General features: G+C 30.8%; 3 protein-coding genes and 1 non-coding gene across 7 annotated transcripts; 2 read left to right on the forward strand and 2 right to left on the reverse strand.

Moving 5' to 3' along the window:
* LOC109353217 (probable BOI-related E3 ubiquitin-protein ligase 3) lies at positions 8,320-9,751 on the forward strand. Of its 3 annotated transcripts, none has more exons than XM_019595442.1 (3): positions 8,320-8,888; positions 9,132-9,451; positions 9,491-9,751. In XM_019595442.1, the coding sequence occupies exons 1-3, from the start codon at positions 8,610-8,612 to the stop codon at positions 9,675-9,677; spliced, it is 786 nt and encodes a 261-aa protein (XP_019450987.1). In that variant the 5' UTR covers positions 8,320-8,609; the 3' UTR covers positions 9,678-9,751. The 3 variants fall into 3 exon arrangements, with proteins under 3 accessions (XP_019450987.1, XP_019450986.1, XP_019450985.1); XM_019595441.1 differs by having other exon boundaries at positions 9,132-9,393; positions 9,424-9,751; XM_019595440.1 differs by having other exon boundaries at positions 9,132-9,751.
* LOC109353219 (probable CDP-diacylglycerol--inositol 3-phosphatidyltransferase 2) lies at positions 11,825-16,075 on the forward strand. Of its 2 annotated transcripts, none has more exons than XM_019595445.1 (11): positions 11,825-12,014; positions 12,546-12,674; positions 13,181-13,265; positions 13,366-13,415; positions 14,109-14,148; positions 14,276-14,320; positions 14,404-14,469; positions 14,584-14,698; positions 14,777-14,833; positions 14,936-15,034; positions 15,630-16,075. In XM_019595445.1, the coding sequence occupies exons 2-11, from the start codon at positions 12,608-12,610 to the stop codon at positions 15,687-15,689; spliced, it is 684 nt and encodes a 227-aa protein (XP_019450990.1). In that variant the 5' UTR covers positions 11,825-12,014; positions 12,546-12,607; the 3' UTR covers positions 15,690-16,075. The 2 variants fall into 2 exon arrangements, with proteins under 2 accessions (XP_019450990.1, XP_019450991.1); XM_019595446.1 differs by having other exon boundaries at positions 11,825-11,986.
* LOC109353216 lies at positions 16,834-19,774 on the reverse strand. The gene is made up of 2 exons (XM_019595439.1): positions 19,375-19,774; positions 16,834-17,886 (listed from the first exon to the last, which is right to left on the reverse strand). Exons 1-2 carry the CDS (start codon positions 19,678-19,680, stop codon positions 17,074-17,076), a joined length of 1,119 nt encoding a protein of 372 aa, XP_019450984.1. The 5' UTR covers positions 19,681-19,774; the 3' UTR covers positions 16,834-17,073.
* On the reverse strand, positions 25,244-25,316 carry TRNAR-UCU. The gene has a single exon. It is a non-coding gene; the product is annotated as a tRNA-Arg (tRNA).

Raw genomic sequence — 27,095 nt, forward strand, 5'->3', positions numbered from 1 at the left:
CATCTTCGTTTATTTGAATAGTATGAGAGGTTTACTTCTGTCTTCAACATTTTTGAGGAAAAGCCAAATCCAAGGGAATAATCATGTGGTAGAGTCTCATGACTTAAGTACACATTGAATTTGTTATGCTGTTCATTGTGAGGTTTTTAACACTTTCAATGACTCTTTTAAAAACATAAGACAATGAAATTTTTATTGTATTTAATACAAATGATTCTTTTCTGTAGGACATTCTGGTACTGTTAGGGGAATTTAAGTTTATCAATATTATTACTGTATTTTTACAAAATTGACCTTTATTATTTTAACTTACCCATTTTCTCTTTTCACTAATAGAGATATTTTGATAACAAATACAATTGATTTATGTAGAACTTAGAAATTTGGAAATAGAAATTTGAAAATGATAATTGTAATGAGTGAGACTCGAATTTTTAACTTGCTCATCATTTCATTCCTTAACGTTTTCACCTTAAACTCCCAACTCAAAAGGACCCTAAAAAAGGAAATGAGCTAATGCATTAATTTTCTATAGACAAATTCTTCATTTGACTACTTTAAGAATATCATTAGAAGATGCTAGCATTCATGTCGATTCATTTAGAAAATGCTAGCATTCATGTCAATTCATTTACGATGATGTCTCTGGGCTAGTGAGCTAAGGCTCATTTAGTGAGCTAAGGCTCATTTAGTGAGCTAAGGCTCATTATGTGATGATGTCTCTGGGCAAATGTAACATGAAGACATATATATATATATATAGACAGTCAATACAATAGATGATTGACAACACATTAAAAATTTAATTTTAATTAAAATTTATTGCTAAATGATAGTACTAACAAACATAAATGTATGTGTCTTCAAATATAACGTGTTAGTTCTGTCTCTATACAAGTCTATTAACAATATAATAAAAAAAACTTCTTCATGTCACATCCTCCTCATGTTTTTCCTTCATGTCATATATCACATTTTTCTCACATGTTTTCCCTTCATGCCACATGTCACATTCTCCTAACATTTTCCCATCTTAAAATATGTCACATTCTCCTCACATTTTCCCATCTTGAAATGTTCTAAGTTATTAAAAAAACAAAAAAAAAACTCATTCATGTCACATGTTATTACTATGTACCTTCCCACACTATCCTTACTTTTTATATATTTTATATGTTAATAATTTAATACTAATTAGCGATTGGTCTATGTTGCTACCCCACCAAAATTGAGTGTTCACCGTACCTATATTTTGTTGTTATGTTAAAATGTAATAGACATTGAGCATTAGATGAGATTGAAATCATTTTTCACATCCAAACTATTTCTTTACACTAATCTATGTATATTACGTTTACTATTAATCTAATAATAGTTGCGTTGTTACACCTTATCAAAGTTTTGTAACACTTTTCCAATTGAATTTTAATATTTCAGATATTTTGAATTTTAATTTTTCTTTATTATAATTGAAAAATCAAATTCCAAATTGAAGTTTTTTATAACTTTTAAATATATTTTTAATAAAAAAACTCATTTAGTATAATGATTTGATGTCCATTTTTTCATTAAAAAATCGTATTTAAAATTGAAAAAATCATTTCGTTTTCTATAAATTCTAAAATATTTATTGTAATAAAAATAATATGGTATCATGTTTCAGACTTTCACTTTGTTATTTCAATTAGAAATTTCAAATTAAAAATTGTCATTTCTTTTTCTTATGTGATTGAATATGCAAATACACAGGTAAGACGTGTATTCTTAATGATGTGAATGTATAAGTAACATGTGTGTTTTAACTATGCGAATGCATGAGTAACATGTGTTTTCTTAGTAATGCGAATGTACAAGTAACATGTGTGTTTTTAGTCATGCGAATGCACGGATCACATGTGTGTTCTTAACAATACGAATGCACAAGTAACATATGTTTCTTAACCATATAGATGTACATGTAATATGTGTTATTAATCTTGCAACAAAAAGTATTGCCCCGTGCGTTGTTGATGCACGGGTATCTTGCTAGTTTTACTTATACAACAAGGTTAAAACGTTTATTCAATAGACGACACATGTGGTGATCAATCCGGCGTAATACAGATGTGTGCCTTAATTAATTATTATTATTATTTAAAAAAAGATACAACCCAGTTGAAGTTTGAAGTGCCCTAACATGTGATAAGTTAGGGTACCTATAGCCAGTTATGAATCTAGGATTCAGATGTAGGGTGCAATATATATTAAAAATTAAAATAATTAATTTCTATGTGATTTTATATTTTGAAATTATTGAATGATCAATTCATTTTCAATGTTATTGAGCAATATTCGCTAAATATAAGTTGTTATACAATCATTTATATACTCATATTTCATTCTATTATGCAACCTATTTTTTATAATTTTCATAGCTGAAAAACATCACTTTATAGTTTAATCACTCAAAATAAAAATAAAAGGTTAGCTCTTTTAGGTTAGGTTTAGAAAAGGGACATGATACAACATGATAATATGCGAGGAAAACATGCATAGGATTGGGATGGGTGAATGGGTGAATGGGTGATGGGTCAATTCCACAATTCATATTATTTGTGTGGATTAGTCTCCTATTCTACAAAGAATATACATGACTACTTATAACTAGTGTGTTACATACATCTTACAAGGATGAATTCTCATACGTGCATCTTTTTTACAAAAATATATATAACCAAATACACATGTAAGATTAAGATATAAATTTAATATTCATCGTTAAGGTTTCACCTTGGTTCTTCATTTTCTAGAATGAATGGTACGTAGAGTGGAGTTGTAAAGGTTTCATCTCAAAACCAATTGGTAATAAGAGGAGTACTCAAACATATTTAAATCATTCACGAGATAATGAGGTAGACGGTGTGTGATTTACTTTCCAATAAGAGTACCATGGTCATTATGATCTGCCAATAGCTTCACTAAATAGGTGTGGTGACTATCATCTCATAACAAGAATCTCACAAACTGCTCAAAAAAAGCAAAAGAAAAAATGGTAAAGCAATTTTATCATTTTACTTATAATGAACCTTCTCTACGTTAAAAAGTAAATACCAAATGTTTCATTGTTTTTCATATGCAAAGATACATCAAAAACTATCTTTCAGTAAGTAGGAGGGTTTTAGGAAGGAAAAGGTTAGGTGAATATTATAAATGCTGAAAAGTTAGGGGTCGAAGGCTATAAAATTAGTAAAATGATTAGAAAAAGCTTGTTATAAAACTTAAGCCACTCTAAGCATTTTCAAATTTAATATTTTAGTCGATACTGAGTTTTCAGTTATGTAAACTTGAAATATGTTGTTAAGATAATAATTGTCAACACAAACTCTTAATATATTGTATCCAAGTAGTAATAGTAATATTAATACTGACTATGTTGGATGATTGTGCTATGATCAAAGTCTTAAAGTTAACAATTATGGCGTTGAACGACTATTTCTCTTATACCGTTTCTTTTATGAATCATTTTAAAAACCCAACGGCGCAACAGCATCAACATGAAATAATGCTCTCCTACTAAATACTCATTTTCTTATTGGTACGAGAATTAGTATAAAGATATATCATTTTCTTTCGACATAAGTGTATTGACCTTTCCTGCACAAGTTTCATCTTGTTTTTCCTTCAAAAAGACAAAAACAAAGACAAGCACTATTACAGTTGAAAAAACATTTTTTTTGCACCAAATACGAGAAATGGGCTAACCTTAATGGAACAACCCCATATCTTCAATCAATACTACTAGCTTGGTTAAACAAAGCAAACTTCGTTCACCGCAAGAAAGCATAAGTTTTGTTTTACTTTCTTGAAATCTATAATCTTTTTGGATAAATAACTAATTTCTTCTGATTTCGTGATTGTCTCTCCTAACAAATGTTATTCATAATTAAATATTTAATCTTTTAATTAACCTAAAAATCAAACTGAATTTTACATTACTAGACCAAAAACTTGTTGATAGTCTCCCGTATTTACTTTTTTTTATAAGTCACCCTTTGGGATGATAACAATTAAAAAAGTGGATGGATTGAGGTCTTTAGTAGCATAAGAACCGCCCAAGATGGGAGTGTGTTAATGGGGTCAAGGTGGGTGGACTACACGTGGGTCCATCACCACTCACCACTTAATCATGTCTTCAACAAACAACATCATAATATTCAATGATTCAACCTATGCTCAATCTTTTCTTTTTCCTTTCTCCATCTCTCTACTTTCCATCTTCTCAAACAAATTAATGTTTCCAAAACAAGTGAAGAAAAATATATATTATAAAATGGAGTAGATGATGACTTTTCTCATATCCAGTGGCGGATTTTGACCATAATTTTAGAGGGGGCAGCATTATGATTTATACATAAATAACATATGAAATCATTAGAATATATATAATTTTTTAATGTAAAAATGAGTTATTCTTTCATGTTTAAATTCCCAAGAAATATGATAAAAATATAACATAACAAATCTATGAAGAAATTCCAAATATTCCTAAGCACAAATAATTTTATTATCTCTTATAAACATTATATGTATTTTAAACTCATAAGAATCGAGCATAAAGTTAGTTTTTCAATCCTTTCAAATAGAGAATCAAAATAATGTATGCTTGAGATTGATACAAATATTTTTTTAAGAGAAAAATATATAAAGATAGAAATAACGAAATTAAGAATGTCATACATAGCAATGGAATAACCCAACTAAAATTAATTAATAAAAAAATAGTTCACTAACAAAGAATAACGACGTCCATGACTAAAATTTGATGCAAGAAACAAACAAATCATAAATAATCATGTCATGACTTCATAGGCATATGATAATGTGCCATGAAAAAAGCAATTGAAGAAAACTGATTTATAAAGATCAAATATGACATTTTTAAGGTGAAAAAATAAATGGGTTTGAGTTGAAGAGTTATCTAAAGCAATATTAGGGGAGGGGAATATGTCATGTGATACTAAATAGAGTGAAACTTCATAAAGGGTGAGAGTTTTGAAGAGAATATTGAATTTTTTCTTGTCCAATAAGTTATGTAGAAGTATTATTCTTTGAGAGAAGAATATATGCACTAACAATGTATGAATTTTATACTTTTTCACTTCATCACCTACCATTCATATTCAATCTTTATTAACTCCTTAAAAAAATTAATCTAAATGAACGATGGATGATGTAGTGAATGTGTATAAATTTTTACATTAATAATACATAAATATTACACTCTTATCCTTAAGTTTTGTTGTTAAATTTTAAAATATACAAAAAATAATATCTCTATAATATTTTTTTAAAATATTTGAGGGGGGCAACTGCCCCCACCTGTCCTAGAGAAGATCCTCCCATGCTCATACCCCAATGGAAAAAACAATTTGAAAACACAAGTACTCATTAATTAGTCTATCAATATTTGTACAAAAACATATATTGTCTCACACTATTTATTATTTGAAAACATTAAAAAAATTAGTTTTGAATTTTATTCCAATCATCTATATATCATTTAAATGAGCCAACCCAAATCGAGTTCCACAAAATATTAATAGTTGAATTCTCAATTTCGTCTTCGGCATTAATAATTATTTTTATAACAAGAGAAAAAGCTAATGAAGTAAGATAAATGATGGTTGATGAATATATAAAGAGAGAGAAAAACATGTATTATATTAATATGTGTATATGATTTAAAAGATAGATACAGTCATTATTTTGTGTGTACATTTGTGGCTTTGGCTGCATGTGAACCACTATGCTTTTAATGTTTCTGTGATTTGGGATTCCACCGCAAGCTTTAAAAATGGTGCAAGTCATTTTCATGGGACACTTTTATTTGTTGTGTGCAAGATTCCAAGAAGATTGGTCCAATGCATAGTCCAAACTAAGTTAAAGAGTTTGTCATAATTGTCATACATGTAAGTGTGCTACAATTGCTATTTTTTATTATAAGCTACTGCTATATAACTTTTGATCAACTAAACCACGTTTATTCAACTAATAATAACTCTTGCGTCATTTTGTCAGTGTAGCTGTGTATGCACTTTTAAACTTACTCCTTTTTTCCGATGTTAGCTATCAAACATGTGTTGGCTCAGTCTCCCAAAAGGCCAAAACAATGCCACAAGGGAAATTACGTCTTATTTTGGCTTTTGGCTTTTGATGGACGGTAAGGTATATAGTTAAACCATTTAGAAAACAATTTGCATAATGAAAAGTACTTTATCGTGCTTGCAAAATCACATTGCCATAAATAAATCCCTACTATAACTCGTCTCGAACCCGTTCCCGACAGGTTTAATCATGAACCGAATATCTAATTAGTCAGAGTCTTTTATCTAACCAGTTTTGCATTAAATCGGGTTGACTTAGTCAGTTTAAGTATAATCGGCCGAGTCAATTAAAAAGTATTTTTTTTAAAAAACAACCAAATTGATGTAATCTTTCAATAAAAAACAAGTATTTTTAACTTATTTGTAATTTGTTGGTTTACATTATAACAAAATCTTTATTGTTTAATTAAATTTTAAACTTATTGTATATTTTGTTGTTGTTTAATTAACATGATAATGTTTTTAAGTTTTGAGTATACAATTATTAAATATGTTATATAATATTATGAATTTTTTAGAATTTTTGATGCAAATTAATTTAATCGGTCAAACCATTGACTCACTGGTTGGAATAGTGACTCATTGACCTAGTACCCTACCGAGTCATTGACCAGTCCGAGTTTAATAACACTAAATAAAATGATATTTTATTAAAAAACAAGGATGTTAAAGGATACATTTAGTTTCCTATTTTATTGTTTTATAAAAGTGCCATTTTAAAAAAAAAAATTAATATCAAATTTTCACTTATTCTTCGAATTTATTCCAACAAGGGAGAATAACAACTTGACAGAATTAGGTGTCCTGAATGTTGTCATATTTCATATCTCAAGTTAATTATATATTAGCATATAACTAAAATAAAATTAAAAAAATAATATATTAATTAACTTGAGACATAAAATGAAGTACATTTCGAGACAAAACAACTATGCTTGAAACTCAACCCAAGTAAAGGGTGAGTCCAAATTGGTGATATCCCACTAAAGTTATTTGCAATTTTGCATGGTATAATTGCAAGAAAACCTTACCATTTATAATCATAGTCAAAGAAAATATAATAAGTAACATACTTTAAATTTCAATTTGATTTGTACATTCATTTTTATATAATAGCATAGCCAATCATATCCAAAATAAATATATTTGGTAAACTTTTAACAGGAATAAAAATTTAAAACATGAATTGTTAACTTCCAAGGAGAAAAAATCTCCTAATAATCCACATAGGTACCATTATCTGATTATCAAATTACTAGGTAGTGTATGTATATATTATCAAGCAACCAGCAACGATAGTAACTCCCAAAATAAACAAATTATAAATAAGATAATTTTGGCCAATAAATCATGCTTTCAATTCAATCCATTTCTTTTTCAAATACAAAAATAAAACTGACAAAATCTCTGTGACTATTTTCAACGTAAACGCACCATTTCACAGATTTTAGTGTTTGTTTTGACTTGGAATTGGAATTCATTGAATTATTACGACTCCTTTCATTGTTCATTTATTCAAACCACAACAAACGCCTCTCATATCTCTCACTCGATAGTTTACTCACAAAATCTGCATGCGCTACGTTGTTACTTCCTGCGTTCCACACCTACCATTTCTTTAATATATTTATTATAACATAATAACATATATCTTCATATTATTTCATCCCACCAATAAAATCATCATGATATGTGACATATTTAATTATTACATGTAAAAATATTTCTAAAAACTAAAAAATATATAACATATGTCATTATTCTAGTGGCTAATAAATAACTATCTAATTGTATGACGAGATACAAATAAGAAGATAGAGAAGAAATATAAAGAAACTTGAATCTGAAATCTATAGTGTCATAGTATAAAGTTTCTAACAATGACAATAATATTATTATTGATTTATATTACTTTGTTTTGTTTGAGATTAATAATAGTTAATAAATTATTTGTTCACCGTGTAAAAAACATGATAGGTTTCCTCTTTAAATTTTTCAGTTATTTTTTTCTGTTCAATCCAAATCTATCCATTATTTGTCTCGCTAATATATATTCATTATGCTGACACGTTACAAAAATTTAAAACTGTGTTTATTCATTTCCAACTTTTTCAACAAGCAATTTAATAATAAGCATGTATATGCATGTATATACATATATATAGATATTTATATTTGATTTGATCTAACACCATCCACTATATAGATAGAACTATTTATATATCAATCACCATATAACAGAAATAATTGGTATACCTCTCAAAAACAATAACATCCCCCAATATCACGCCGCTAGACTATGACAAAGAAAGAACTACTATTATCTTCATCAACATCATCTTTCTAACGTTATATATTACTCTCTTTACGTTTCAACTTTAAACTATAATCTCATTTCTTTTCATAGTTGAAGGTGATTTTGAGAGCGAAAAACTTTGGCTTTTTGGCTTTGGTTTGAAGATTCTTATGGCCATTCAAACTCAGTTTTACCACACCAATGGTGGGTCTAGTCCATTTTGTGACAATGGTTTTTATGCCTCTGGGTTTACAGATTCATGTTTCAATCCCCAACAGATACAACATCTACAGCAGCTACAACAATTACACCAATGTTCCCAACAGTCATATAATGAGAGCCACAACAACCTTGTTGATCCAAATCTTCTTGTTTATAATTCAAAAGCTTTGAATCCTCCTAAATCATTTTTTCAGCTAGAAGACATTGATCAGTACATCAGATTACAGGTCAGGTTCATAAACACAAGGTTTTATTTTTTGTACTATCAAATGTATCCTTTTACCCTTTTAGGTAAGTAACTATTCCATAGTTACCCTCCTAACATTTGTCGCTCACAAGAATCGGAGCTTGACCTTTTGGTCATCATGATCTATGTTTCTTATTTATATCCAATTATCCATGTTAAATTAAAAGTTGAGATTTTAACACCTTTTATTTATTTATTTATTATACTTTAATTTATGGGACAGAATGAGAAGTTAAGGTTTGTGCTACAAGAGCTAGTAAAGCAACAAGCATCAGAATTACAGAATAGAGTGGAATCTCATTCGTTAAAACTCCTGAAGCAAAAAGATGAAGAGATTGCAAAGGCTACAAAGAAAAGGGTAGAGTTGGAAGATTTCATAATAAGACTAGAGACAGAGAATCAAGGTTGGGAAAAGATGGCTCAAGAAAACGAAGCAACAGCATTATCCCTATACAAAACATTGGAGGAGATGAAAGAAAAAGCATCCTATAATAACAATGAGATGGTGGTGGCAGATGATGCAGAATCATGGTGTGACGAAAGGAGAAGAGACAAAGAAGAAGGAATAGTAAGAGGAAATAGAACAAGAGTTGAGATGGAACAGATAACAAAGGAAATGATGGTTTGTAAAAGCTGTAATTCTGAGAGGTCGTGCTTTTTGTTCCTTCCATGCAGACACCTTTGTTCATGCAAAACTTGTGATGCATTTCTCAAAGATTGCCCTGTGTGCACAATGCCAAAAAAAGCTAGTATTGAAACTTTAATTTAATAAATTTTCTAAGTTCTTATTCCTGAAAGAAGGAAAAAGTAAATAGTACAAAATCTGCTTAGCTGTTTTGATCTGATCTGCTAGGATAGAGACTCAGATTTATGAGCACAATGCGTTTACTGTTTCTAGGCTTAGCTAGTTTTAAATGCTTTCTTACATCTTTTTGTACTCAGAATACAAAAGAATCTGCTATGGTCACTATCTTTTCCTAGTCCAAGTATGATATCAGTTTCCATTTTTTAGTATTGCTTTTACTTTTTGGACTTTATATTATTCCTTTTTGTTCAAATTTAATTCAATAGTGAATAGTTAAGATTTTTTATTTTATTTATCAGTTTACCTTCAAAATAATGATGATAATTGTGTGCAAAGGAAGTATATAATCGAATAATTTGGATAGTTGTTACTATTTGAGGTAGCAGCACTTTTTTCTTAAAAGATATCTCATTTCATGTCTTGGGTTAATTAAAATGTGATTTTGTTAGAATTTTTGTTTATTTATGTGTCAAAAATTCAAAATATAATAGGCTTGGGAGAGGGAACGAAAATAGATGATAATTGTCACTGAGACAAAGGAAGAGGATGTTGATTAAGAAAAAGATTAAATGTATTATTTTTTTATTAAAATATAATAACCCACAAAAGTAAAAACAACTTTGTCACTATTGTCTCTTGAACAATCCAACTTGAGTCCCACTAATAGAATTAATTGTCTCACTTTTTATATCTTAATTCAAATGAAAAATTGTCACATATTTAAAAATAAAAATAAGCAATATAAAATAACATAAAATTTATATTATTTTATGGAATATGATTGGCTTGGGACATGTGTATAAATTTTTTCGGGTATAAAGGTAGGAGGGTGGGTAACCAGTAATTGGATCAACATAACCATATATAAGAGCAACCATAAGTACTAACTTCACCAATCAACCCATCAGGTTAAGTCATTGGAATTCTGGTAAATTGTTCATGAATTTTACCTCTATCTAATGTTTAGATTCTTTAAAATTTAATGGATATGCAGAAGAGAATTGTTATTTCTAATAATTAAATTATTATGGGTCAAAAACATAGGTGCTTGCATACTCCAGAAATTGAATGCTGCAACATAACATCTTTTGCTGTTATTCCTTAGGAAATTAAATAGAAAGTGCTAATCAACTCAGTCAAGTGTGAACTTCTACTTCAACCTCTATTTATTCATGACAAATGTTAAAGAATGCGCTAAATATATTTTTAGTACATTTAAAATAGTAAATGTGTATAGTAAGTGATGTATTTAATATTTTGAAAATTAAACTATCACGTTTTCCAATTCACATTTTTTTAGTTTGGATTCTTTTGTTTACTTTTTTCGTGCCTATGACATCTTTCCTAATGCATTATTCTTTCTCATTCTTGTGGCTGATTAGATAACTTTCTTTTGAGTAAATGATACTTAACTTATTTCAATATAATCATTCACAGAGAGAATATTATTCTTTCTTCTTCTAAATTTAAGTAAATAATTATTTTGTAGCAATGCCCTTATGCTAAAGAAAGTGAGTAAATATCATAGTAAATGATGATAAATAAAAATAAAGTTTAATGGGTAAAATACAAAATTATATTTTCATTTTGTTTCATATTTTTTTATCTTTTAATTTATGTGTAATTTAAGAAACCATTAAATAATATAAAACTTTGATATAATTTGGTTAAATTAACCCCATTTAATTTATGCGAGAAACTAAATTAAAAGTGAATGAAGAAATATGAGGTAAAATGAGTATCTTTTAAAATAAAATAAAAATATGTATTGAGTTTCTAAAATATTAAAAAACCCTAAATATGAAAAGATGTAAAACTGAATATATATATATATATATATATTATTGTTATTATTTTGGTTTTTTATAGGTATTTTTACACTGGAAGAGATAAAACCAGGTATATGGGGTTGACTCTTTCAGCAAGAATTTTTTCTATCCATAAGACTCGAACTCGAAACTTTACCTAAATGGAATCAAACATATATCACATATATCATTTGAAACAATCCTGGTATATTATTTTTATTTTAAATTAAAGTAAAGATATTTTTGAAAGAAAAAAGCTTAAATAAATTACATGCAGTATCTTTAGTAATGTAGATTTACTAAAAGAACAAAAAAAGAAGAAGAAAAAGAGAAAAGAAGCACCTGGTGATGCCGCTGACTAACACCTCAAGTTGTCGATCATATTCGCAGTTGATTTAACCTCAACTTCTCGATCATATTCGCCATTCACTCTTCTCTTCGTCTTCTCCTTTTTCCACACTCATCGTATCTCTCTCTCTCTCTCTCTCTCTTCGTAATCTCATATTTGTTTATTACTTAATTTCTGTTGTTGTTACCATTTCTTTTTTATATTGTGGACAAATCTCTTCCATTTTCTAGCGTTTTAGGATTAACCGTTCTTTATTCGCTTCTGAACTCACTTTTCAATTCCATCACATCTCGATTAGGGATAGGGAGAAACTTTTTGGATTTCGCATCGATTTCAGATTTCTCGTCTGCTAAATAATTTTCAAAATATTTATCAGAAACTGCGATTTGGAATGTTAACTTATTGGATTAAACATTGTGGAGAGGACAATCATCGTTTTCGAAATTTATGGCACGGTCCCGTTTTACTTGGTCCTATTTGAGATAATAAACTGAGAAATTTCATTATCAGGTTTTGGTATGTGGTTCTATTCTATCAGATAATTATGTTTCCTTTTCTGATAGATATGCGTTGTTAGATAGGTAGATGATTGTCAACTTCTTAATGCATGTTTTTATGGTTATATGTGAATGAGGTGGAAGTGCCCATGTTAGTTAATGGAAACTTTGTGTGCAGGCGAATATTTGATTGGGGATCCTATACTTGTTAGTGAAGTTTTATAATACAAAGAAGCTTTAATGGCCAAGAAACCTGGACCAAGACTCAGTAAATTATCTGTGTACCTTTACATTCCTAATATCATAGGTAAGTATTTAATTCATAATTATGCTTGGATGATATTTTATTCCCTGATGTTTACTTATGCATGTAGAAACAGTGCTGTTCTAAGGCTTACTTTGTTCATAAAAATAAGCATTATTGGATACAACTTCAATAAAAGAACAGATTAAATCAGGAAAAAGTTTCCTGGCCATCTTTTCCTCATTTGGTCTTTAGTAAACATGAGTACTTGACAATGGAACAGTGAAATGTAGGTGTAATTGGTTATCTAGGTTGCAAACTTCCTACTCTCTATCTGTATAATGTTTTTAGAGTAGTATTGTCTACACAAAATTCAGTACCCCTTAGACTGTTTACTGGATTGTACCACGTGTTTGCCGCTGATGTTTTAATCAAAAGGAATCCACTCAAGGGTACTAGTATAATATTGTGTATTTTTTGGATTCATTAAGAGATTTCATTCAAATCTAAGTTCTTCGTTAGTAATTCTCCAGGAGTACACGGTATTGACCAGTGTGGTGATGATGCAGGATACATCCGGGTTCTTTTAAACTGTATTGCCTTCTACCTATGCTTTACAAATAAAATATTGTTCTCTGTTCTCTATTTTTTCAGGTGGGTCACAATTTATGAGTTTATTTTTTTCTTGTTTTGAACTATTTGTTCTTTAATGTTAAAAGATGGGGACATAATTTGGCTAATTTTCTGTTGGCAGCTTTGTATGTGATGCTGTGGATGGCTGGGCTGCTCGCAAATTCAATCAAGGTATAAACTCTCCCGTAGAGGTCATAGTGTCAGCTTATCTGTTCAAGAATCTGCTTTGATACTTATTTGAGAAGCATTTACCATTTGAATTTCTGGTCCATGTACAAGGCAAGTCTTAGTACTAACTTCCAATGTTTAGGATGATTTGTTTCACCCGCATGAGTGCATTCTGTCGACCTTTTGACATTCTCTTAGAATATACTGGGTAAACAGGTATTAAATAAGAAAACAGAAGGCTAATATGATTCATGTGCTAATGAGGATTGGCTCAACTAATATGATCAAATAGTGTTGATTATCAGGTATTGGGTTTGAATCTTGTTGGTGGTATTTCATTGCTAGGTCATGTGTAAGTACCATTGTAAGGTCTTATTGAGCTCATGCCCTGACCTTGGAATGGGGCAACCTTTGCTCTCCCTAAACTTTTATTACAGAAAGAATTTAATTATTCCATATAGGGGGTGAGCCTCGACACAATGCTAAGGTTGTTGCTTAGTAACTGAGGTCACAAGTTCAAATTCGAAAAGCAGTGTCTCGACTTGCAGGGCAAGGCTGCGTATATCTATCCTCCGTAGACCCCACTAGGTGGGAGCCTCGTGCACTAGACCACCATTTTTAATGTAATTAATTCATATAATAAACAAAATTAATAATCCAGTGTTTTTGTTTTGTATTCTTACTTTCTTGATTCAGTGTCAACCTTTGGAGCTGTTCTGGACATGGTAACAGACAGGTCATTTTCTATCCTCTCCTTTTCTGTGCATGCAAGCCAAAGAAATGTGTTGATTGTTGCCTGCTATAACACTTTATATTGTTTGATTCTTATGTGCTTTGAATTGATGTGGCTTCCTTAATGCCAGAATTAGCACCGCTTGTCTACTTGTAGTTCTTTCACAAGTGTACAGGTAAGATTTTTATCCTTTAAACCTGTTCATTATTTGCTGTAATTATAAGCTTGTACCTGACTTTTGGACTGAACTGTGTGAAGGCCTGGCCTGGTTTTCTTGTCATTGTTGGCCTTAGATATTGCCAGCCACTGGCTACAGATGTACAGGTAATATATGTCAACTTTGTTTTTTTCCTCCTCTAACTCTAATTGTATGATTCTGCAGTTATTGGGTTTGGTCTTCATGAAATTCTTTTGCTGGATTTTTTACTTTAAATGTAGCACTTTCTTGCGGGGCAAGGCTAGTCATAAAGATGTAAAAGACAGCACTAACTGGCTTTTCAAGGCTTATTATGGAAATAGGATATTTATGGCCTACTGTTGTGTCTCATGTGAGGTAATTGCTATCAATCTTTTCTGAAAATACTTTAACTAAATATAATGTTCTTTTGTTCACATCCTTTATATTCTACAGGTTCTTTACCTAATCCTGTTTTATCTTGTGGAGAATCAAACAGAGAACTTGATGGATGTAAGTGGCTAAGTGTTCTCTATATGTTTCAGCTATTAAATTATCTAAGATTTCTAGAAGGTTATTTCAGATCACCTTATTGTGTCAGCTGTTTGACTTCAGGTTCTAACAATTAATTTGCAAAAGATATCAATACTTTCTGTCCTCATTGCTACAAGTTTATTTGGATGGGCAATCAAGCAAGTTATAAATATTATTCAGGTTCGTACATAGTATACTTGTGCATGATATTTTAGATGTACATAGTATACTTGTGACCACCACCACCTCCTCTAAAGAACATGATGTGGAAAAAAACAGCAGCAACATATAAAAATATGACGTCCAAAGAAAATAGTGTGGCTCTAAATTTGTGGATTTTTTAAAATTTGGAATACTCATCCTGCTAATATTTCAGATTTTCTTCTTGTTTTAACTGTCATATCTAAAAAAATATTTACAAGTCAGTACAAAACTTTATGAACTGTACTCTATTGAATACACTATTATGTCACCAATGGTGTCATTGGTTTAATCTGCAGAATTATTGAAGTCATATATAGGATTGAGAGTTGGGCACTTTAATTGCCAATTGTTCAGCAAATTTTGAAACTAGCAAGTTATGTTGTTCCTCAGTGAACTCTTGCTTGACTTTGGTTACATTTTTTAAAAGTAAGACAGTAAAAACTTTATGTAATAACTTGATAATTGATTTAAATAGTTTTGTTCTTTAGATTCTAGCCATATGAAGTGTTGGAATTAATTAATTCTTTACATTCTTGAATTTTGATCTGCCTTAATACCCCTGTTGTTTCAGATGAAGACAGCAGCAGATGTGTGTGTGCTTCATGACATTGACAAGAAACACAAACAGTGATGTATCTTACATGACATGACCATGAATCTTTTGCCTTCGGCATTTAGTATCAAGTTTTGAGCTCTAACAGTAACACTAATACAAAATCGGTAGCTTTAGATGGCAATTGGACTCAAATTGTTCACTTTTCTATCATTTGTGATGAAAGACGTACAACAATGCTGAATTAAAGAGCCTAACTGTCCCTATTGTAAGCATATTCTTGGTAATGTTGAGAGAACATGCTTAGGACAAAAGTTATGTGTTCTCTTCTGTGTTTGTTGTGCTCTTCTTTCGTTGAGGTATTACACTATCTCCAACCATGTACCTTCGAGCATTGCATTTTTCTATTTATTACTTGAAGTAGTTTTTAATTCAACCATGCAACTCTTAATTTTTTTTATCAATCATCATAAGTTATCAGATGTTTTTATATTCAGTTGACATGATATTTTACTTAAAATATTACCAATAATGTAAAAGGATATTATTAAGAAAAAAATGATGGTTCAATGCATGAAACTTCTACTTAGTAAGGTCTAAGGATAGTAGATATCCAAAACCTTACCCCACAAGCACAAGTTATTTCAAGGATTTAAACTTGTGATCATGATCACTAAGTAACATTATCATTGTGCCATAAAAAATATATTATGAATTTACTTTATTTCTACTAGCGTGTTGACATGCACTATCCGTTTTCCTATTGTTTGTAATGTATAGTTTGTATTTTATAAATTCAAATATAATTTTTTGCGCTAAATTTACGGTTGAATTTATTCAATTGGTCTAATATTCAATTTTTTAAATACACTTTTAAAATAAGAAAATAATATTATATGGTTTTTTTGGTAGAAATAAAAAGATATTGAGGGCAAAATAGGAAAACACAAATTACACCATGATGGGTGATTATTTTGTGTTTTCCCTTCATTAATAGTATAGATAATGTACCATAAAAAATTCATTTTATAATTAACTTTGAGTCCATACTATCCGCAAGTAGAAGTTGTATGAACTTGCATATGCTTCATCAAAAAATGTGCCTCTCCGACTATGTTCTATAACTAAAGAAGTAACGAAATTTAAATGCATCTTAAAGAGCCTACTTAAAGGCCCCTCCAACACGAGCTTTACAAGCAAAAACCATGACAGAGTGACATGATGCAATAATGTTATTACTTCTGCCACTTGTATGACTTGATGAAACACTCTTATGGACGAATCCAATTACATACTACTGTGTAAATTTCAAGGATAAACACACTACTCGTAATGCAAAATCAATTTGAAATCCAACAATAAAAGAGCTAAGTAGTGTTCTGATGCAATAATTTTGCATGGATGATGAACTTGCCCCAGAACCATGTTCATAATAAAGGTTCCTTCCTGCTTTAAAGATGTGTTAGAACAGGCTAAACCCGAAAAAAGGGCTAATGAGGATGGCAAGTCCGAGGGCTATTGCAATAAGAGAAGAAGCCCAAGTGAGTTTCTCAGTTATTCTAGGTACTCTATCCTTTAGTGCCTCGCTACATGAACCTATAAATACTGTATAGCTCCCCATTGCAAATACAGTTCCAAGTAAGAACATGATGAGAAATGCAGCACCAGCTAATCTAGACGGTAAAGCAAGGGCAGGCAACACCATCATTAACGCATCCGGTTGCAGTCCATGGACAATTCCAGTGGCAAAAGTAGCAAAGCCAATCTTCTTCTTTCCCACTAAAGGATTATCAGGTGAATCATAGACACTCACATCACACTCACCATTTTCTAAGGCAACACATGCGGCAGGCACTTCTGAAGCTTCCTTAATTCCCATAGCACCAATTACTAGCAGGGTAAGGCCAACCACTCTGGTGCCCCAAGTTCGGAAGATTTCAATGTGAAGTCGATCCTTTAGGAGCAAAAACATTAAGCCAAAGATAACCTGTCCAGCATCATGACCGCAACCCCAAAGTGCTCCAACAGCAGCACTCTCCATTCGGTTACGACCAATTGACAATGGAGCTAAAGCTGCAAGGTGGTCAGGCCCTGATAGTGTGTGCAAACAACCAGCAAAGAAACCAGCACAAGCACTACTTAGGAGCTCAGTGCGGATTAACCTTCCACCAACTGCAGCAGCTGGAAAGGACGCAAAAGCTGCTGGTGCAAAACCCGGTTGGATTAAGAGCATAACCAGACCAGCAAGTATTACAAATGTCCGAGCTGTTATTGCCTGAGAAAAAAAGAACAAGTGATATTTTTAAGATATATTTAAACACTTGGATGTTTAAAATGTGCTTTATCACAAAATTGCAGCACACATAAATCTATATAAGCTCTAGGGACAAAAGACTACACATACACCAGCCTGGTTGACATATTAATAAAAGGTCTTCTAGTATTCATAAGCCTACCCATATATGTATTGATAAAAAGCCATAGTGGGGTCTTGGAGGGTATATGTATGCAGCCTTACCCTCGTATGCAAAGAGACCGTTTTCAGGATTTGAACCTGACCTCTAAGTCACAATGTAAGCAACGTTAAAGTTGCACTGAGGCTCACCTTATACATATTGATATTTACAAAAACATATGTTGGTTTACTTTTCAAAATTAAACATTGCTTAAAGTTTGACTAACAGCATTGGGACAAATCGACAAAGGCTCAATATCACTCTTTACTCTCAATTCTTCAACTTAATATCAATGGCCTTTGCTCAGGTCAGCTTCCCCCCTCTCTCTCACCCTCACACACACATTTGCACTGGGTTTTTTGCTCGCTATAATGTGTTTCTATGCGCGTGATTATGTGGTGAAGGAAGACTCCAACGGATATATGGATCTAGGTCACCATGGTAAAGTGGGCATTTCCATCGCTGAGTGTTTTTGTAGATAGTTTCTCAGACAGTTTAAGGGCATGGGGATTTAATAGAGTCAAAAGATAGTAAGGTTCTATACATATGCCCTATCTCAAGGCATTTTTTTAGACTAGGACTCTGTTTTTTCCTCTTTTCGGATGGTAAATATTTCTTGAACATGGAGTGTGAATCAAACATGGAATACATGAATGAAACCAGCGACAATACCTCATTCACGAGTCCACTTTGAAATGTATTCACATTACATCCTTAACTTCTATGCCACATTTTAATTGGTTCTGTTCTTTATCCTAATCCCCACTAAGATCTTCCTTACTCTTTATAGGCCCTTCTTTGTAATTACCACATAACTAGTACACAACCAGTTGCCTCACCCAAATGGCCACAACTGACAAAATCACAACATGGTACATCAAAGTCAAAAACATAATTCATAAGCAGCACCAGAATGTTTCAGCACAAGAATCTTCACCATTCAGATTACAATAGATTTGTGCACGCATACATCACAGATCCTAAATCGTTTCGGTAAAGTTACTGCTAGCAAATCATTTTAGAAACGAAAAACAACTTTCATAAAATACTTTGCTAAAGAGTAACAGAATCAAACATCTTCACTGAATTTCTAAACCAGCATAATACTGACAAGTAACCATTATACGGATTCCCTATAGAGAGTAATGACAATAGAAGATACTCTAATTCAAATTGGAATGAATACAAATAAGGGTATTCTTCACGGCACTGTTTAAGATACGGAACATCACAAACTTTAAAACATGTAAACATAATCAAATACATAAAAACGAAATGCAGAAATGATAAGATAAAAAAGCACGTACCTTTGGTTTGTTGAGATCATGGGTAGTGACGTGATTAGTGTATTGGGTATTGGGTATGGAGCTGTCAGACAAAAGGGGTGAAGATAAATGATTGGGTCGCAAGGGTAAAGCGCAAAAGGGAGCAGAAGAGGAAAATGGAGAAGGGTTTTCATGGTTGCAGGAAATAGAGGTGGCACGGTTGAAAAGGGAAGAAGATGAGTGGAAAAAATTGAATCTTGGAAAGTGAGGAAGAGTAGTGTGGGTGGGGAAAGTAAAGGGTTTGAGATTGGTGTGAAGAGAAGGGGAAGAAGATAGAAGCCTATCCATGGCTTCTTCTGTATGCAAATGGGGAAAACAAAACAAAGGGTATCAGATAAACTCTAACTCAAACAAAACAATGTCAAACTAGTAAAATAATCACTTTCTAATGTACATGTATCTTTTTTGGTAGAATTGTCATTACAATATTTATCATTTATTTTCAATCAACTTTTAAATAAAAGTAATAATGCAAATAAATAAATGAATTATATATGATAATGTATAAATGGTTCCAATAGCAGTTGGACACCATAAAGTAGTTGTGAGTTAGGCTAAGCCAATTGCTGAAAGCTACTAGTTCCCAACAATATGTTAGGAAAATAAAAGGTTCCACATGCCATGACATGGTTGTATGAATAGGGATACAGAGCGCCTCTATCAATTGTTTTAAGGCCAATTTTTTTTTTACATATAGTAAGAATTTAATATATTAATTTTTTTGGTATATCAAATATATTTTTTTACTTTTTTTGATAATGAATTAATCTCTCAGGATTTGTGGTTGTTTGTTTCTCTTAACAAGTGTTGTTATCGGGAATTGAACCATCAACCTTAGACATCATGTGGAGCCTCACAGATTTATACTGTTAGACCAACACATGTTGGTATACTAATTTTATTTAAATCACAATATTCAAATTTTCTATTAATTTTATTTATCAATATTTTTATACATTCAAAATATATGTTAGATTTTTTTTTAAAATTTTTACATAATTTTATTTAGATTGTTCAATACAAATACACTTGGGAAAAAATCAATTACTTTTTAATGTCAAATTATGTCATCCATTTTTTATTTAACCATAGAGATTTACTGTACCAATTCTTTTGATATCTTATCTCTATCCAATCAAAATAAGAAAACCATCTGGATGGATAAGTGATCTCCATGCTCTACCTAAACAAATTTTAATTGGACAGACATATAAATTAAAGGACAAAACTTATAAAGTAATTAGATAGACACATAAATAATGTCTAAAAAACTATCTACTCATGTCTCTAACCAATAGTATTTCCTAAAATAATATAAAATATTAATTTTGTTTTTTATAAATCAATTTTTAATTAAGTAACACGTTGATACACTATTACCACTCCTTCAATACTCACTGAACCAACTTTCATCACTAACTAGTACATGTTTTATAAGGCTAATAACAGCCCTTAGAATGGATCTATCTCATTATCGGCTACTTTGAACCCATTATTTCCTAATATGCTTCTTTTGTGAATGGAAATGGATTTCCCTCAGAAATGGGAAGTTCCATTCTTAAAGGATCACATTTATGTACTGATATTTCTCTACAAAGTGCAGGTAACTACATCAAAGAAAATAGGAGTTTATCTTATCATACAAACACTTCGCAAGAGCTTATCAACTTATCATACAATTGTTCCTTCAACAGTAAATGGATTGGTACAAAACATTTATACAACTTTGTTGTATTTGTCAAAAAAGTTGAAGGAAAAACCCAAACAGATAGGGAGAAAAAAAAAATGAATTCAGTAATTACAAATATATGAATTCAAGAGGCACTGAGTTGAGAGGTAAGAGTGATGAATGCATCTTCTTTGCAAAGAATGGTGAGAGCTCCCATTGAATGATTGAAGCCAAACTCTTCCTCAGTGTGGTTTAGCAATTTAAGGAATGAAGGATGGTTCAAGTATGATATTGGAACCACAAACCTCTTCTTTTGGAACTCTCCAACATATACTGCTACATGTCCCTTTGGAACATTGCACTTATTTCTACTATGAACATTCTGTGATGTGGATTTCAATATCTGTTTTGCATGAAGCATCATAAATGGCAAACGAATACCCATTATATATATATGATCTGGGCTTTAACTTAATAGATATATAAAAAGGAAAGTTTGAAAAAGGTTACAAATTTATTGTTATAGAAAGCACTATAGATATTGTATTTATAGCATCAAAGCACAGGGTGGAAAACCAGTCACATGGCTTTGCTCACTCTACTTCAAAATCCAAACACTGCTATTTATGATTCCAGCTTGGTTTCATTGTACTAATCCTACTCTTGTCACAGTCCACTACTCCAATAATTGTAACAGAGACAGGGCTATTCAGTGTGGAAAACAGTGTGCCGTACGTTGAAAAGGGAAAAAATGGGTTGGATTGAAAAAAAAAATTAAAGTTAAAATTGTAATTATTAAATATTTTATTGGTCAGTCATACTTTTTGATATATAGAATGACATAAAACTGTACACAACAGATGTGCTCCCAACGAAATATATGTCCGTAAATGGGGAGCACATTTGTTGTCCCATATTTTGTACCACTTAATATACCATGTATTTAAAATTGATCAAAGAAATATTTAATAATTAAATTTTAACTTAAATATATACTCATAAGATATAGAATAGCACAAAATGTGAGACATCAGATATATACCCCACGAAAATTGTTGCTCCCTTAAAGTTTAAAGAAACAAATGCTAATGTCAACTTCTCATACGGACCGTACCACATGTTCACATGCCTTGTCTTTATGAAATAGAATGGATAATGAATCATGATAATGCATATTCGGTCTCAAACAACTCAATAATTTCTCATACTTTCGGACCTAATCTAAAATTGTAATATAACTAGACTAGTTCTAACTTGAGTTAGTTGTTTTCAAGATCTGGTTAAGATTCTTCCCATGTGTTTTTCAGGCCCCAATAAGATTTTCTCATCCATTCTCTGTGACACTAGATTAGGGTGATAATTTAGAGGAGTATGAAACTGAAGCTTAATAATAAGAAATAACAATTTGAAGAGTCTGAAATTGAATCTCAATTAATAAAAAAATGTTAATATGATAGAGTTCGAACTTTGAAGAGGCATACCTATAAAAATACCCCGAAAACTAGTACTTCATAACCTTCTTTTCGTATGAGTTATTTAATATGTATACACTGAAGTGAAAGTGTGTTTTATACTGTCAGCAAATTATCTATTTGATTTATTAAACACCATTGATTCCCAAACAAAAATAATACAAATTAATGATGAATAATGTGTGCTTATAATGTAAAAAAATTACACTGTCTCTCCATATATTTTAAACTCTTAATATATTTGCTACCTCACCTCAGAGTGAATGATGTTCTTAATGGGAAAGCATTAGAAATTTTAGGAGTTTTATATTGTATAATGTAACTCATTATTAATCATTCATTTTCTGGTGTTTTCAAACATAAGATTTATTTATCAAAAAATTTAATATTAAATAACGTTAGCATTTCACAATGATTTAATTTGCGTGTGACAGCTAATACAATATTAAGAGATATAATAGAAATTATAAGAATGAGTGTTAATAATTATTTTGGCATAATGAACACAAGAGTATAAATGGATTAATAAAAATGGAATATAAACACAACAGTACAAATGATCACATAGATTGATATGAATGGAATATATATTACATACATTCTTTTGCCAATCTCTTTCATGGTTCTAATAATGTAAGATTTACTAATTCCACGTTGTATTAGACTAAGGTTAAATGTTTAATTCATTAGAGTGACATTTATTTAGAGAGTTGGACATGTATCTTAAAATAGATTAATTCTTTAGCATTAGAAGTAAGAAATATCATTTGTTATATACAAAAAATTTCTTCAGATGAGGTCCAAAGTAACTATGATAGCCGCTACATTACTTTACTCTTCTACTAAAAACATGATAAATGAAGAGTGAATACACAACAATTCATGATCAATTTGCATGTCACTTCTTCTATACACGAAATAGAAACAAAATTTGGTAACGAGACCCTTATGAAGTTGTGAAACTATAATAATAGGCATTAATTGAAATGAGAAGTGAGATTAACAAAATGATCAATGGGGCATGGAATCACAACATTGCCCATTCGGTACTCAAAACCAAACTCTTCCTCAGCTTTACTCAACAAATCCTGGAACATTGGCTGCTTCAAGTAAGATATAGGGACCACAAATCGCTTTCTATACTCATTTTCATCTCCCACATACACTGCAAAATGCCCTTTTGGGACATTAAAAATGTTATTAGAACCACTTTGCCCTGAAAATTGATATTGCTTTGACGATTGATGAGACCTCAGACGTAGAATTTGCTTTGCATGGTGAACCATCTCTGGAAGTAGACGAATACCCATTTTCAACTTTATTATTGTGATTGTAAAAACTCAAAAACAAGACATGTTGTATCAAATTCTGAACCACTAGAGTTTATATATAGGTAACCAAAGGAAAATAATATTATATGCTACATATAAGATGAATAAGGTATGGTGTTTATTATTACTATAATTGTTGATGATAAAACTTGAGCATGTTGTGCATTGGTACTGACATTATAGAATTTAGCGATGTCACATGCCCAAGTTGGTATTCTACTAATTGCCCACCGGTTTTAACAGGTAGAACCCTGTTTTCTCTCATGTTTCATGAGTTGGCAAGTTCTCATGTCATATTGTGATTGGTTAGAAATGTTTATGTGGTTTATTTCTTGTCATTCTAATTTTATCTTTTCGACACTTTCTATCAGTATCTTCAAAATTCACCTTTGTCCTCTCTACACTTGATTTAGCTTGTGTGTGTCTATTTAATATCTATTTCAAGATGAGTTTAAAATCTGGGGCATTCACATGGTAAAGTATTTTATAATATCAGTATATTATACATTATTGATTTGTAGTACTTTTGTTTGAAAGTTAATAATAATTAATATATGAATGATGGAAATTCGCTAACAATATAAAAAATACTTACATTGTCCGTGTATACATATTAAGTCCTTTCAACATATTCATAGATTGTTTCTAGAGACTTATATATTAATTTGCCAAACATATTACCAAGATAAGTATACAAAATATAAGGAAAAATAATTTTATTTTATTATATAACTAAGAAATCTATGAAGATTTAACAGTTTGTTAAGTTATAAATACTTACTATTAGGATATTTCTAATATATACCATAAAGCATACGTCAAGAATACTTAAAAATAAGTTAATTTATATGTGGAAATTATTTGTTTTTTATTTAGGAATGTGATATTTTCAGTTTTTCAATAATCACTTACTATTTCTGTTGTCTTTAACAGTTTAACATGTGCCCTTTTGGCTTTTGTACATAAAGTAATCATTTATTGTTACTATTGTCCTTATTATTTGTTTTTTTCGTGCTGAACCTATCATCTGCTTCTTTTTAATCTATTCTGTATATGATGGAGGATGGCCACCTTTAATAATGTCCAAGTGGCCTTTCATGATTGTATATCATCACTAGTTCGGACAAATGTTTATTATCTTAAATCATGTCTTATATCAATAAAAATATATTATATTAATTAAAATGTAGATGCTAACCAACATGCTTTACATTTTGGCAATACAAACATAACATTCATTGGTGGAGATCACATATCTCACACGGTGTCACATGTCTCATAAGTGCATACATTTGTTTTTGTCATTCAGAAGTCATTTTCCTTGCTCCTCAAACATATTGGTAACTGGTCCAACAATAAAGATATAAAAACAATTGAAACACGCCCAGTGGGACTCGAACCCACAATCGCTTGATTAGAAGTCAAGCGCCTTATCCATTAGGCCATGGGCGCCTTTTGATAACATTGAAAAACATAAATACCATTATTACTACTCATGACCCTAATAAACAATTGGTATAGCTAAATACGTTAATGGTTTGACCAAAGTCAATATTTCGAAAAATATCATTTTGCTTGAATTCAATTAGGAAGATTTTATATGCATTTTTTTTGGAGAAATCGCTTGGGAGGCTATTTGATAGTGAGGAATCTCAAGTACAAAATGTTTTTATATTGAAGAGACCAACTTTTGGTGCTCCTATATATCCAACTTGGTAAATAAAAATAACCAACGTCCAATGAGACATTTTGTTGAAACCAACTCTATCTTTTGAACTATTGATTAAGACAAGAAGTTAGAGTAATGAAGTAATTTTCACTGCATGGGATTGTGAGACCTCCCATTGAATGATTGAATCCAAATTCTTCTTCAGCCCAATCCAACAAATCTTTGAATAAAGGGTGATTCAAGTAAGATATTGGAATCACAAACCTCTTATGATTCTCTCCAACATACACAGCCAAGTGTCCTTTTGGAACATCACCAATGCCTGAAGCCATTCTTATTCTTTGTGAAAGACTTCTCTGAAGTTTCTGTGTTGCATGAGCTATCCTGTTACCAGTCTTCATCATGGAGAGTACTAGAAAATGAAGTATAAAGTTATGAAAAGAGAGAAAATCTTCAATGGTTGAGGTGGTGAATACTTGGTGTTTGAATTGCTATCTTTAGATACTAAATATATAAGGAATATATTAAGAGAATAAATTATCTCGAGATAAGTTATTTCATCCGACCACTAAAATTATGACATTTGTAATATTTTCTTAGTTTTTCAAAATATCTATGTAGAAAATGATTTAATAAGACATATGTCATAATTTTAATAATTGGAGAATATAACTTAGCTCGTGTTATGATGAGATACTTTATTCTCGTGTATTTAACCTAGCCACTAGCTAAGTTGCTTGAACATTATGAAGAATGTTTAAAAACATATGAGATGATGGACTTGGGGTAGGTTCACATGACAATGCCTAATGTTGACCAAAACATGAGGTCCCACTTTCTTTTGGAGCCAAAAGAAAAGAGTGGTGCTAGTTAAAAGTTATATTACATAATGACCTATTTGATGTCATGGTTCTTGCTTGTTTCATTGAACTAATAATGTCATGACCTTTTTTTTGCTAGGCATGTTCTTGTCATAAAATGGTAACATGAATGGGGAAAAATGTTGCATGGGTCTTGCTATTAAAAGGAGTTTTGAATTTAGACTGGTGCTCTTTACAGGTATATTTTCTTGTCATAACTTGACAACCAATGTCGTGATAATAGGTATGCCTATGTTTATTTGTTCAGATAAGGATTGTGTGAAACTAAATTAATTAATAATGTCAATCACATACATTGGCTTTGTTAAAGGATATGTTGTCAGATAAATTAGAATGTTTTGGTCAGTTAGTTAATCTTCTTTTCAGCCTATATATCCTACTGAAGTCCAATAATACAGTGAATGCATTAGAAAAATGAAAACAGAAAGCATTGTCCATGTGATAGCATCAAGATGCTTTCAACACAACATGTGAAATACTCAAACTTACTAATCCACATATTATATATAGGAATGCATGGCTAGTGGAAAAACTTATGTAAGAAAGTCATGTTGTTCAAGATTTGGTGTTGGCAGATTAATACATATTTTGTATCAATTTCCCTCAATTATATCGTGGAAGCTATTCAAAATTTCATGCATTTCCATTAATATTTTTGTACTATAATTTTTTCTGTATTGT

Source organism: Lupinus angustifolius, chromosome LG07 (assembly GCF_001865875.1).
Source record: "Lupinus angustifolius cultivar Tanjil chromosome LG07, LupAngTanjil_v1.0, whole genome shotgun sequence".
NCBI lineage: Eukaryota > Viridiplantae > Streptophyta > Magnoliopsida > Fabales > Fabaceae > Lupinus > Lupinus angustifolius.

Excerpts from the sequence above, each read along its gene's own strand:
- LOC109353217 (XM_019595440.1), top strand. The coding sequence starts at position 8,610 with ATGGCCATTCAAACTCAGTTTTACCACACCAATGGTGGGTCTAGTCCA. Across the intron at positions 8,889-9,131 it reads ATCAGTACATCAGATTACAG|AATGAGAAGTTAAGGTTTGT; the intron begins GTCAGGTTCATA and ends TTTATGGGACAG.
- LOC109353216 (XM_019595439.1), bottom strand. The coding sequence starts at position 19,680 with ATGGATAGGCTTCTATCTTCTTCCCCTTCTCTTCACACCAATCTCAAA. Across the intron at positions 17,887-19,374 it reads ATGATCTCAACAAACCAAAG|GCAATAACAGCTCGGACATT; the intron begins GTACGTGCTTTT and ends TTTTTTTCTCAG.
- LOC109353219 (XM_019595445.1), top strand. The coding sequence starts at position 12,608 with ATGGCCAAGAAACCTGGACCAAGACTCAGTAAATTATCTGTGTACCTT. Across the intron at positions 12,675-13,180 it reads TTACATTCCTAATATCATAG|GATACATCCGGGTTCTTTTA; the intron begins GTAAGTATTTAA and ends GTGATGATGCAG. Across the intron at positions 14,149-14,275 it reads CTGGACATGGTAACAGACAG|AATTAGCACCGCTTGTCTAC; the intron begins GTCATTTTCTAT and ends CCTTAATGCCAG.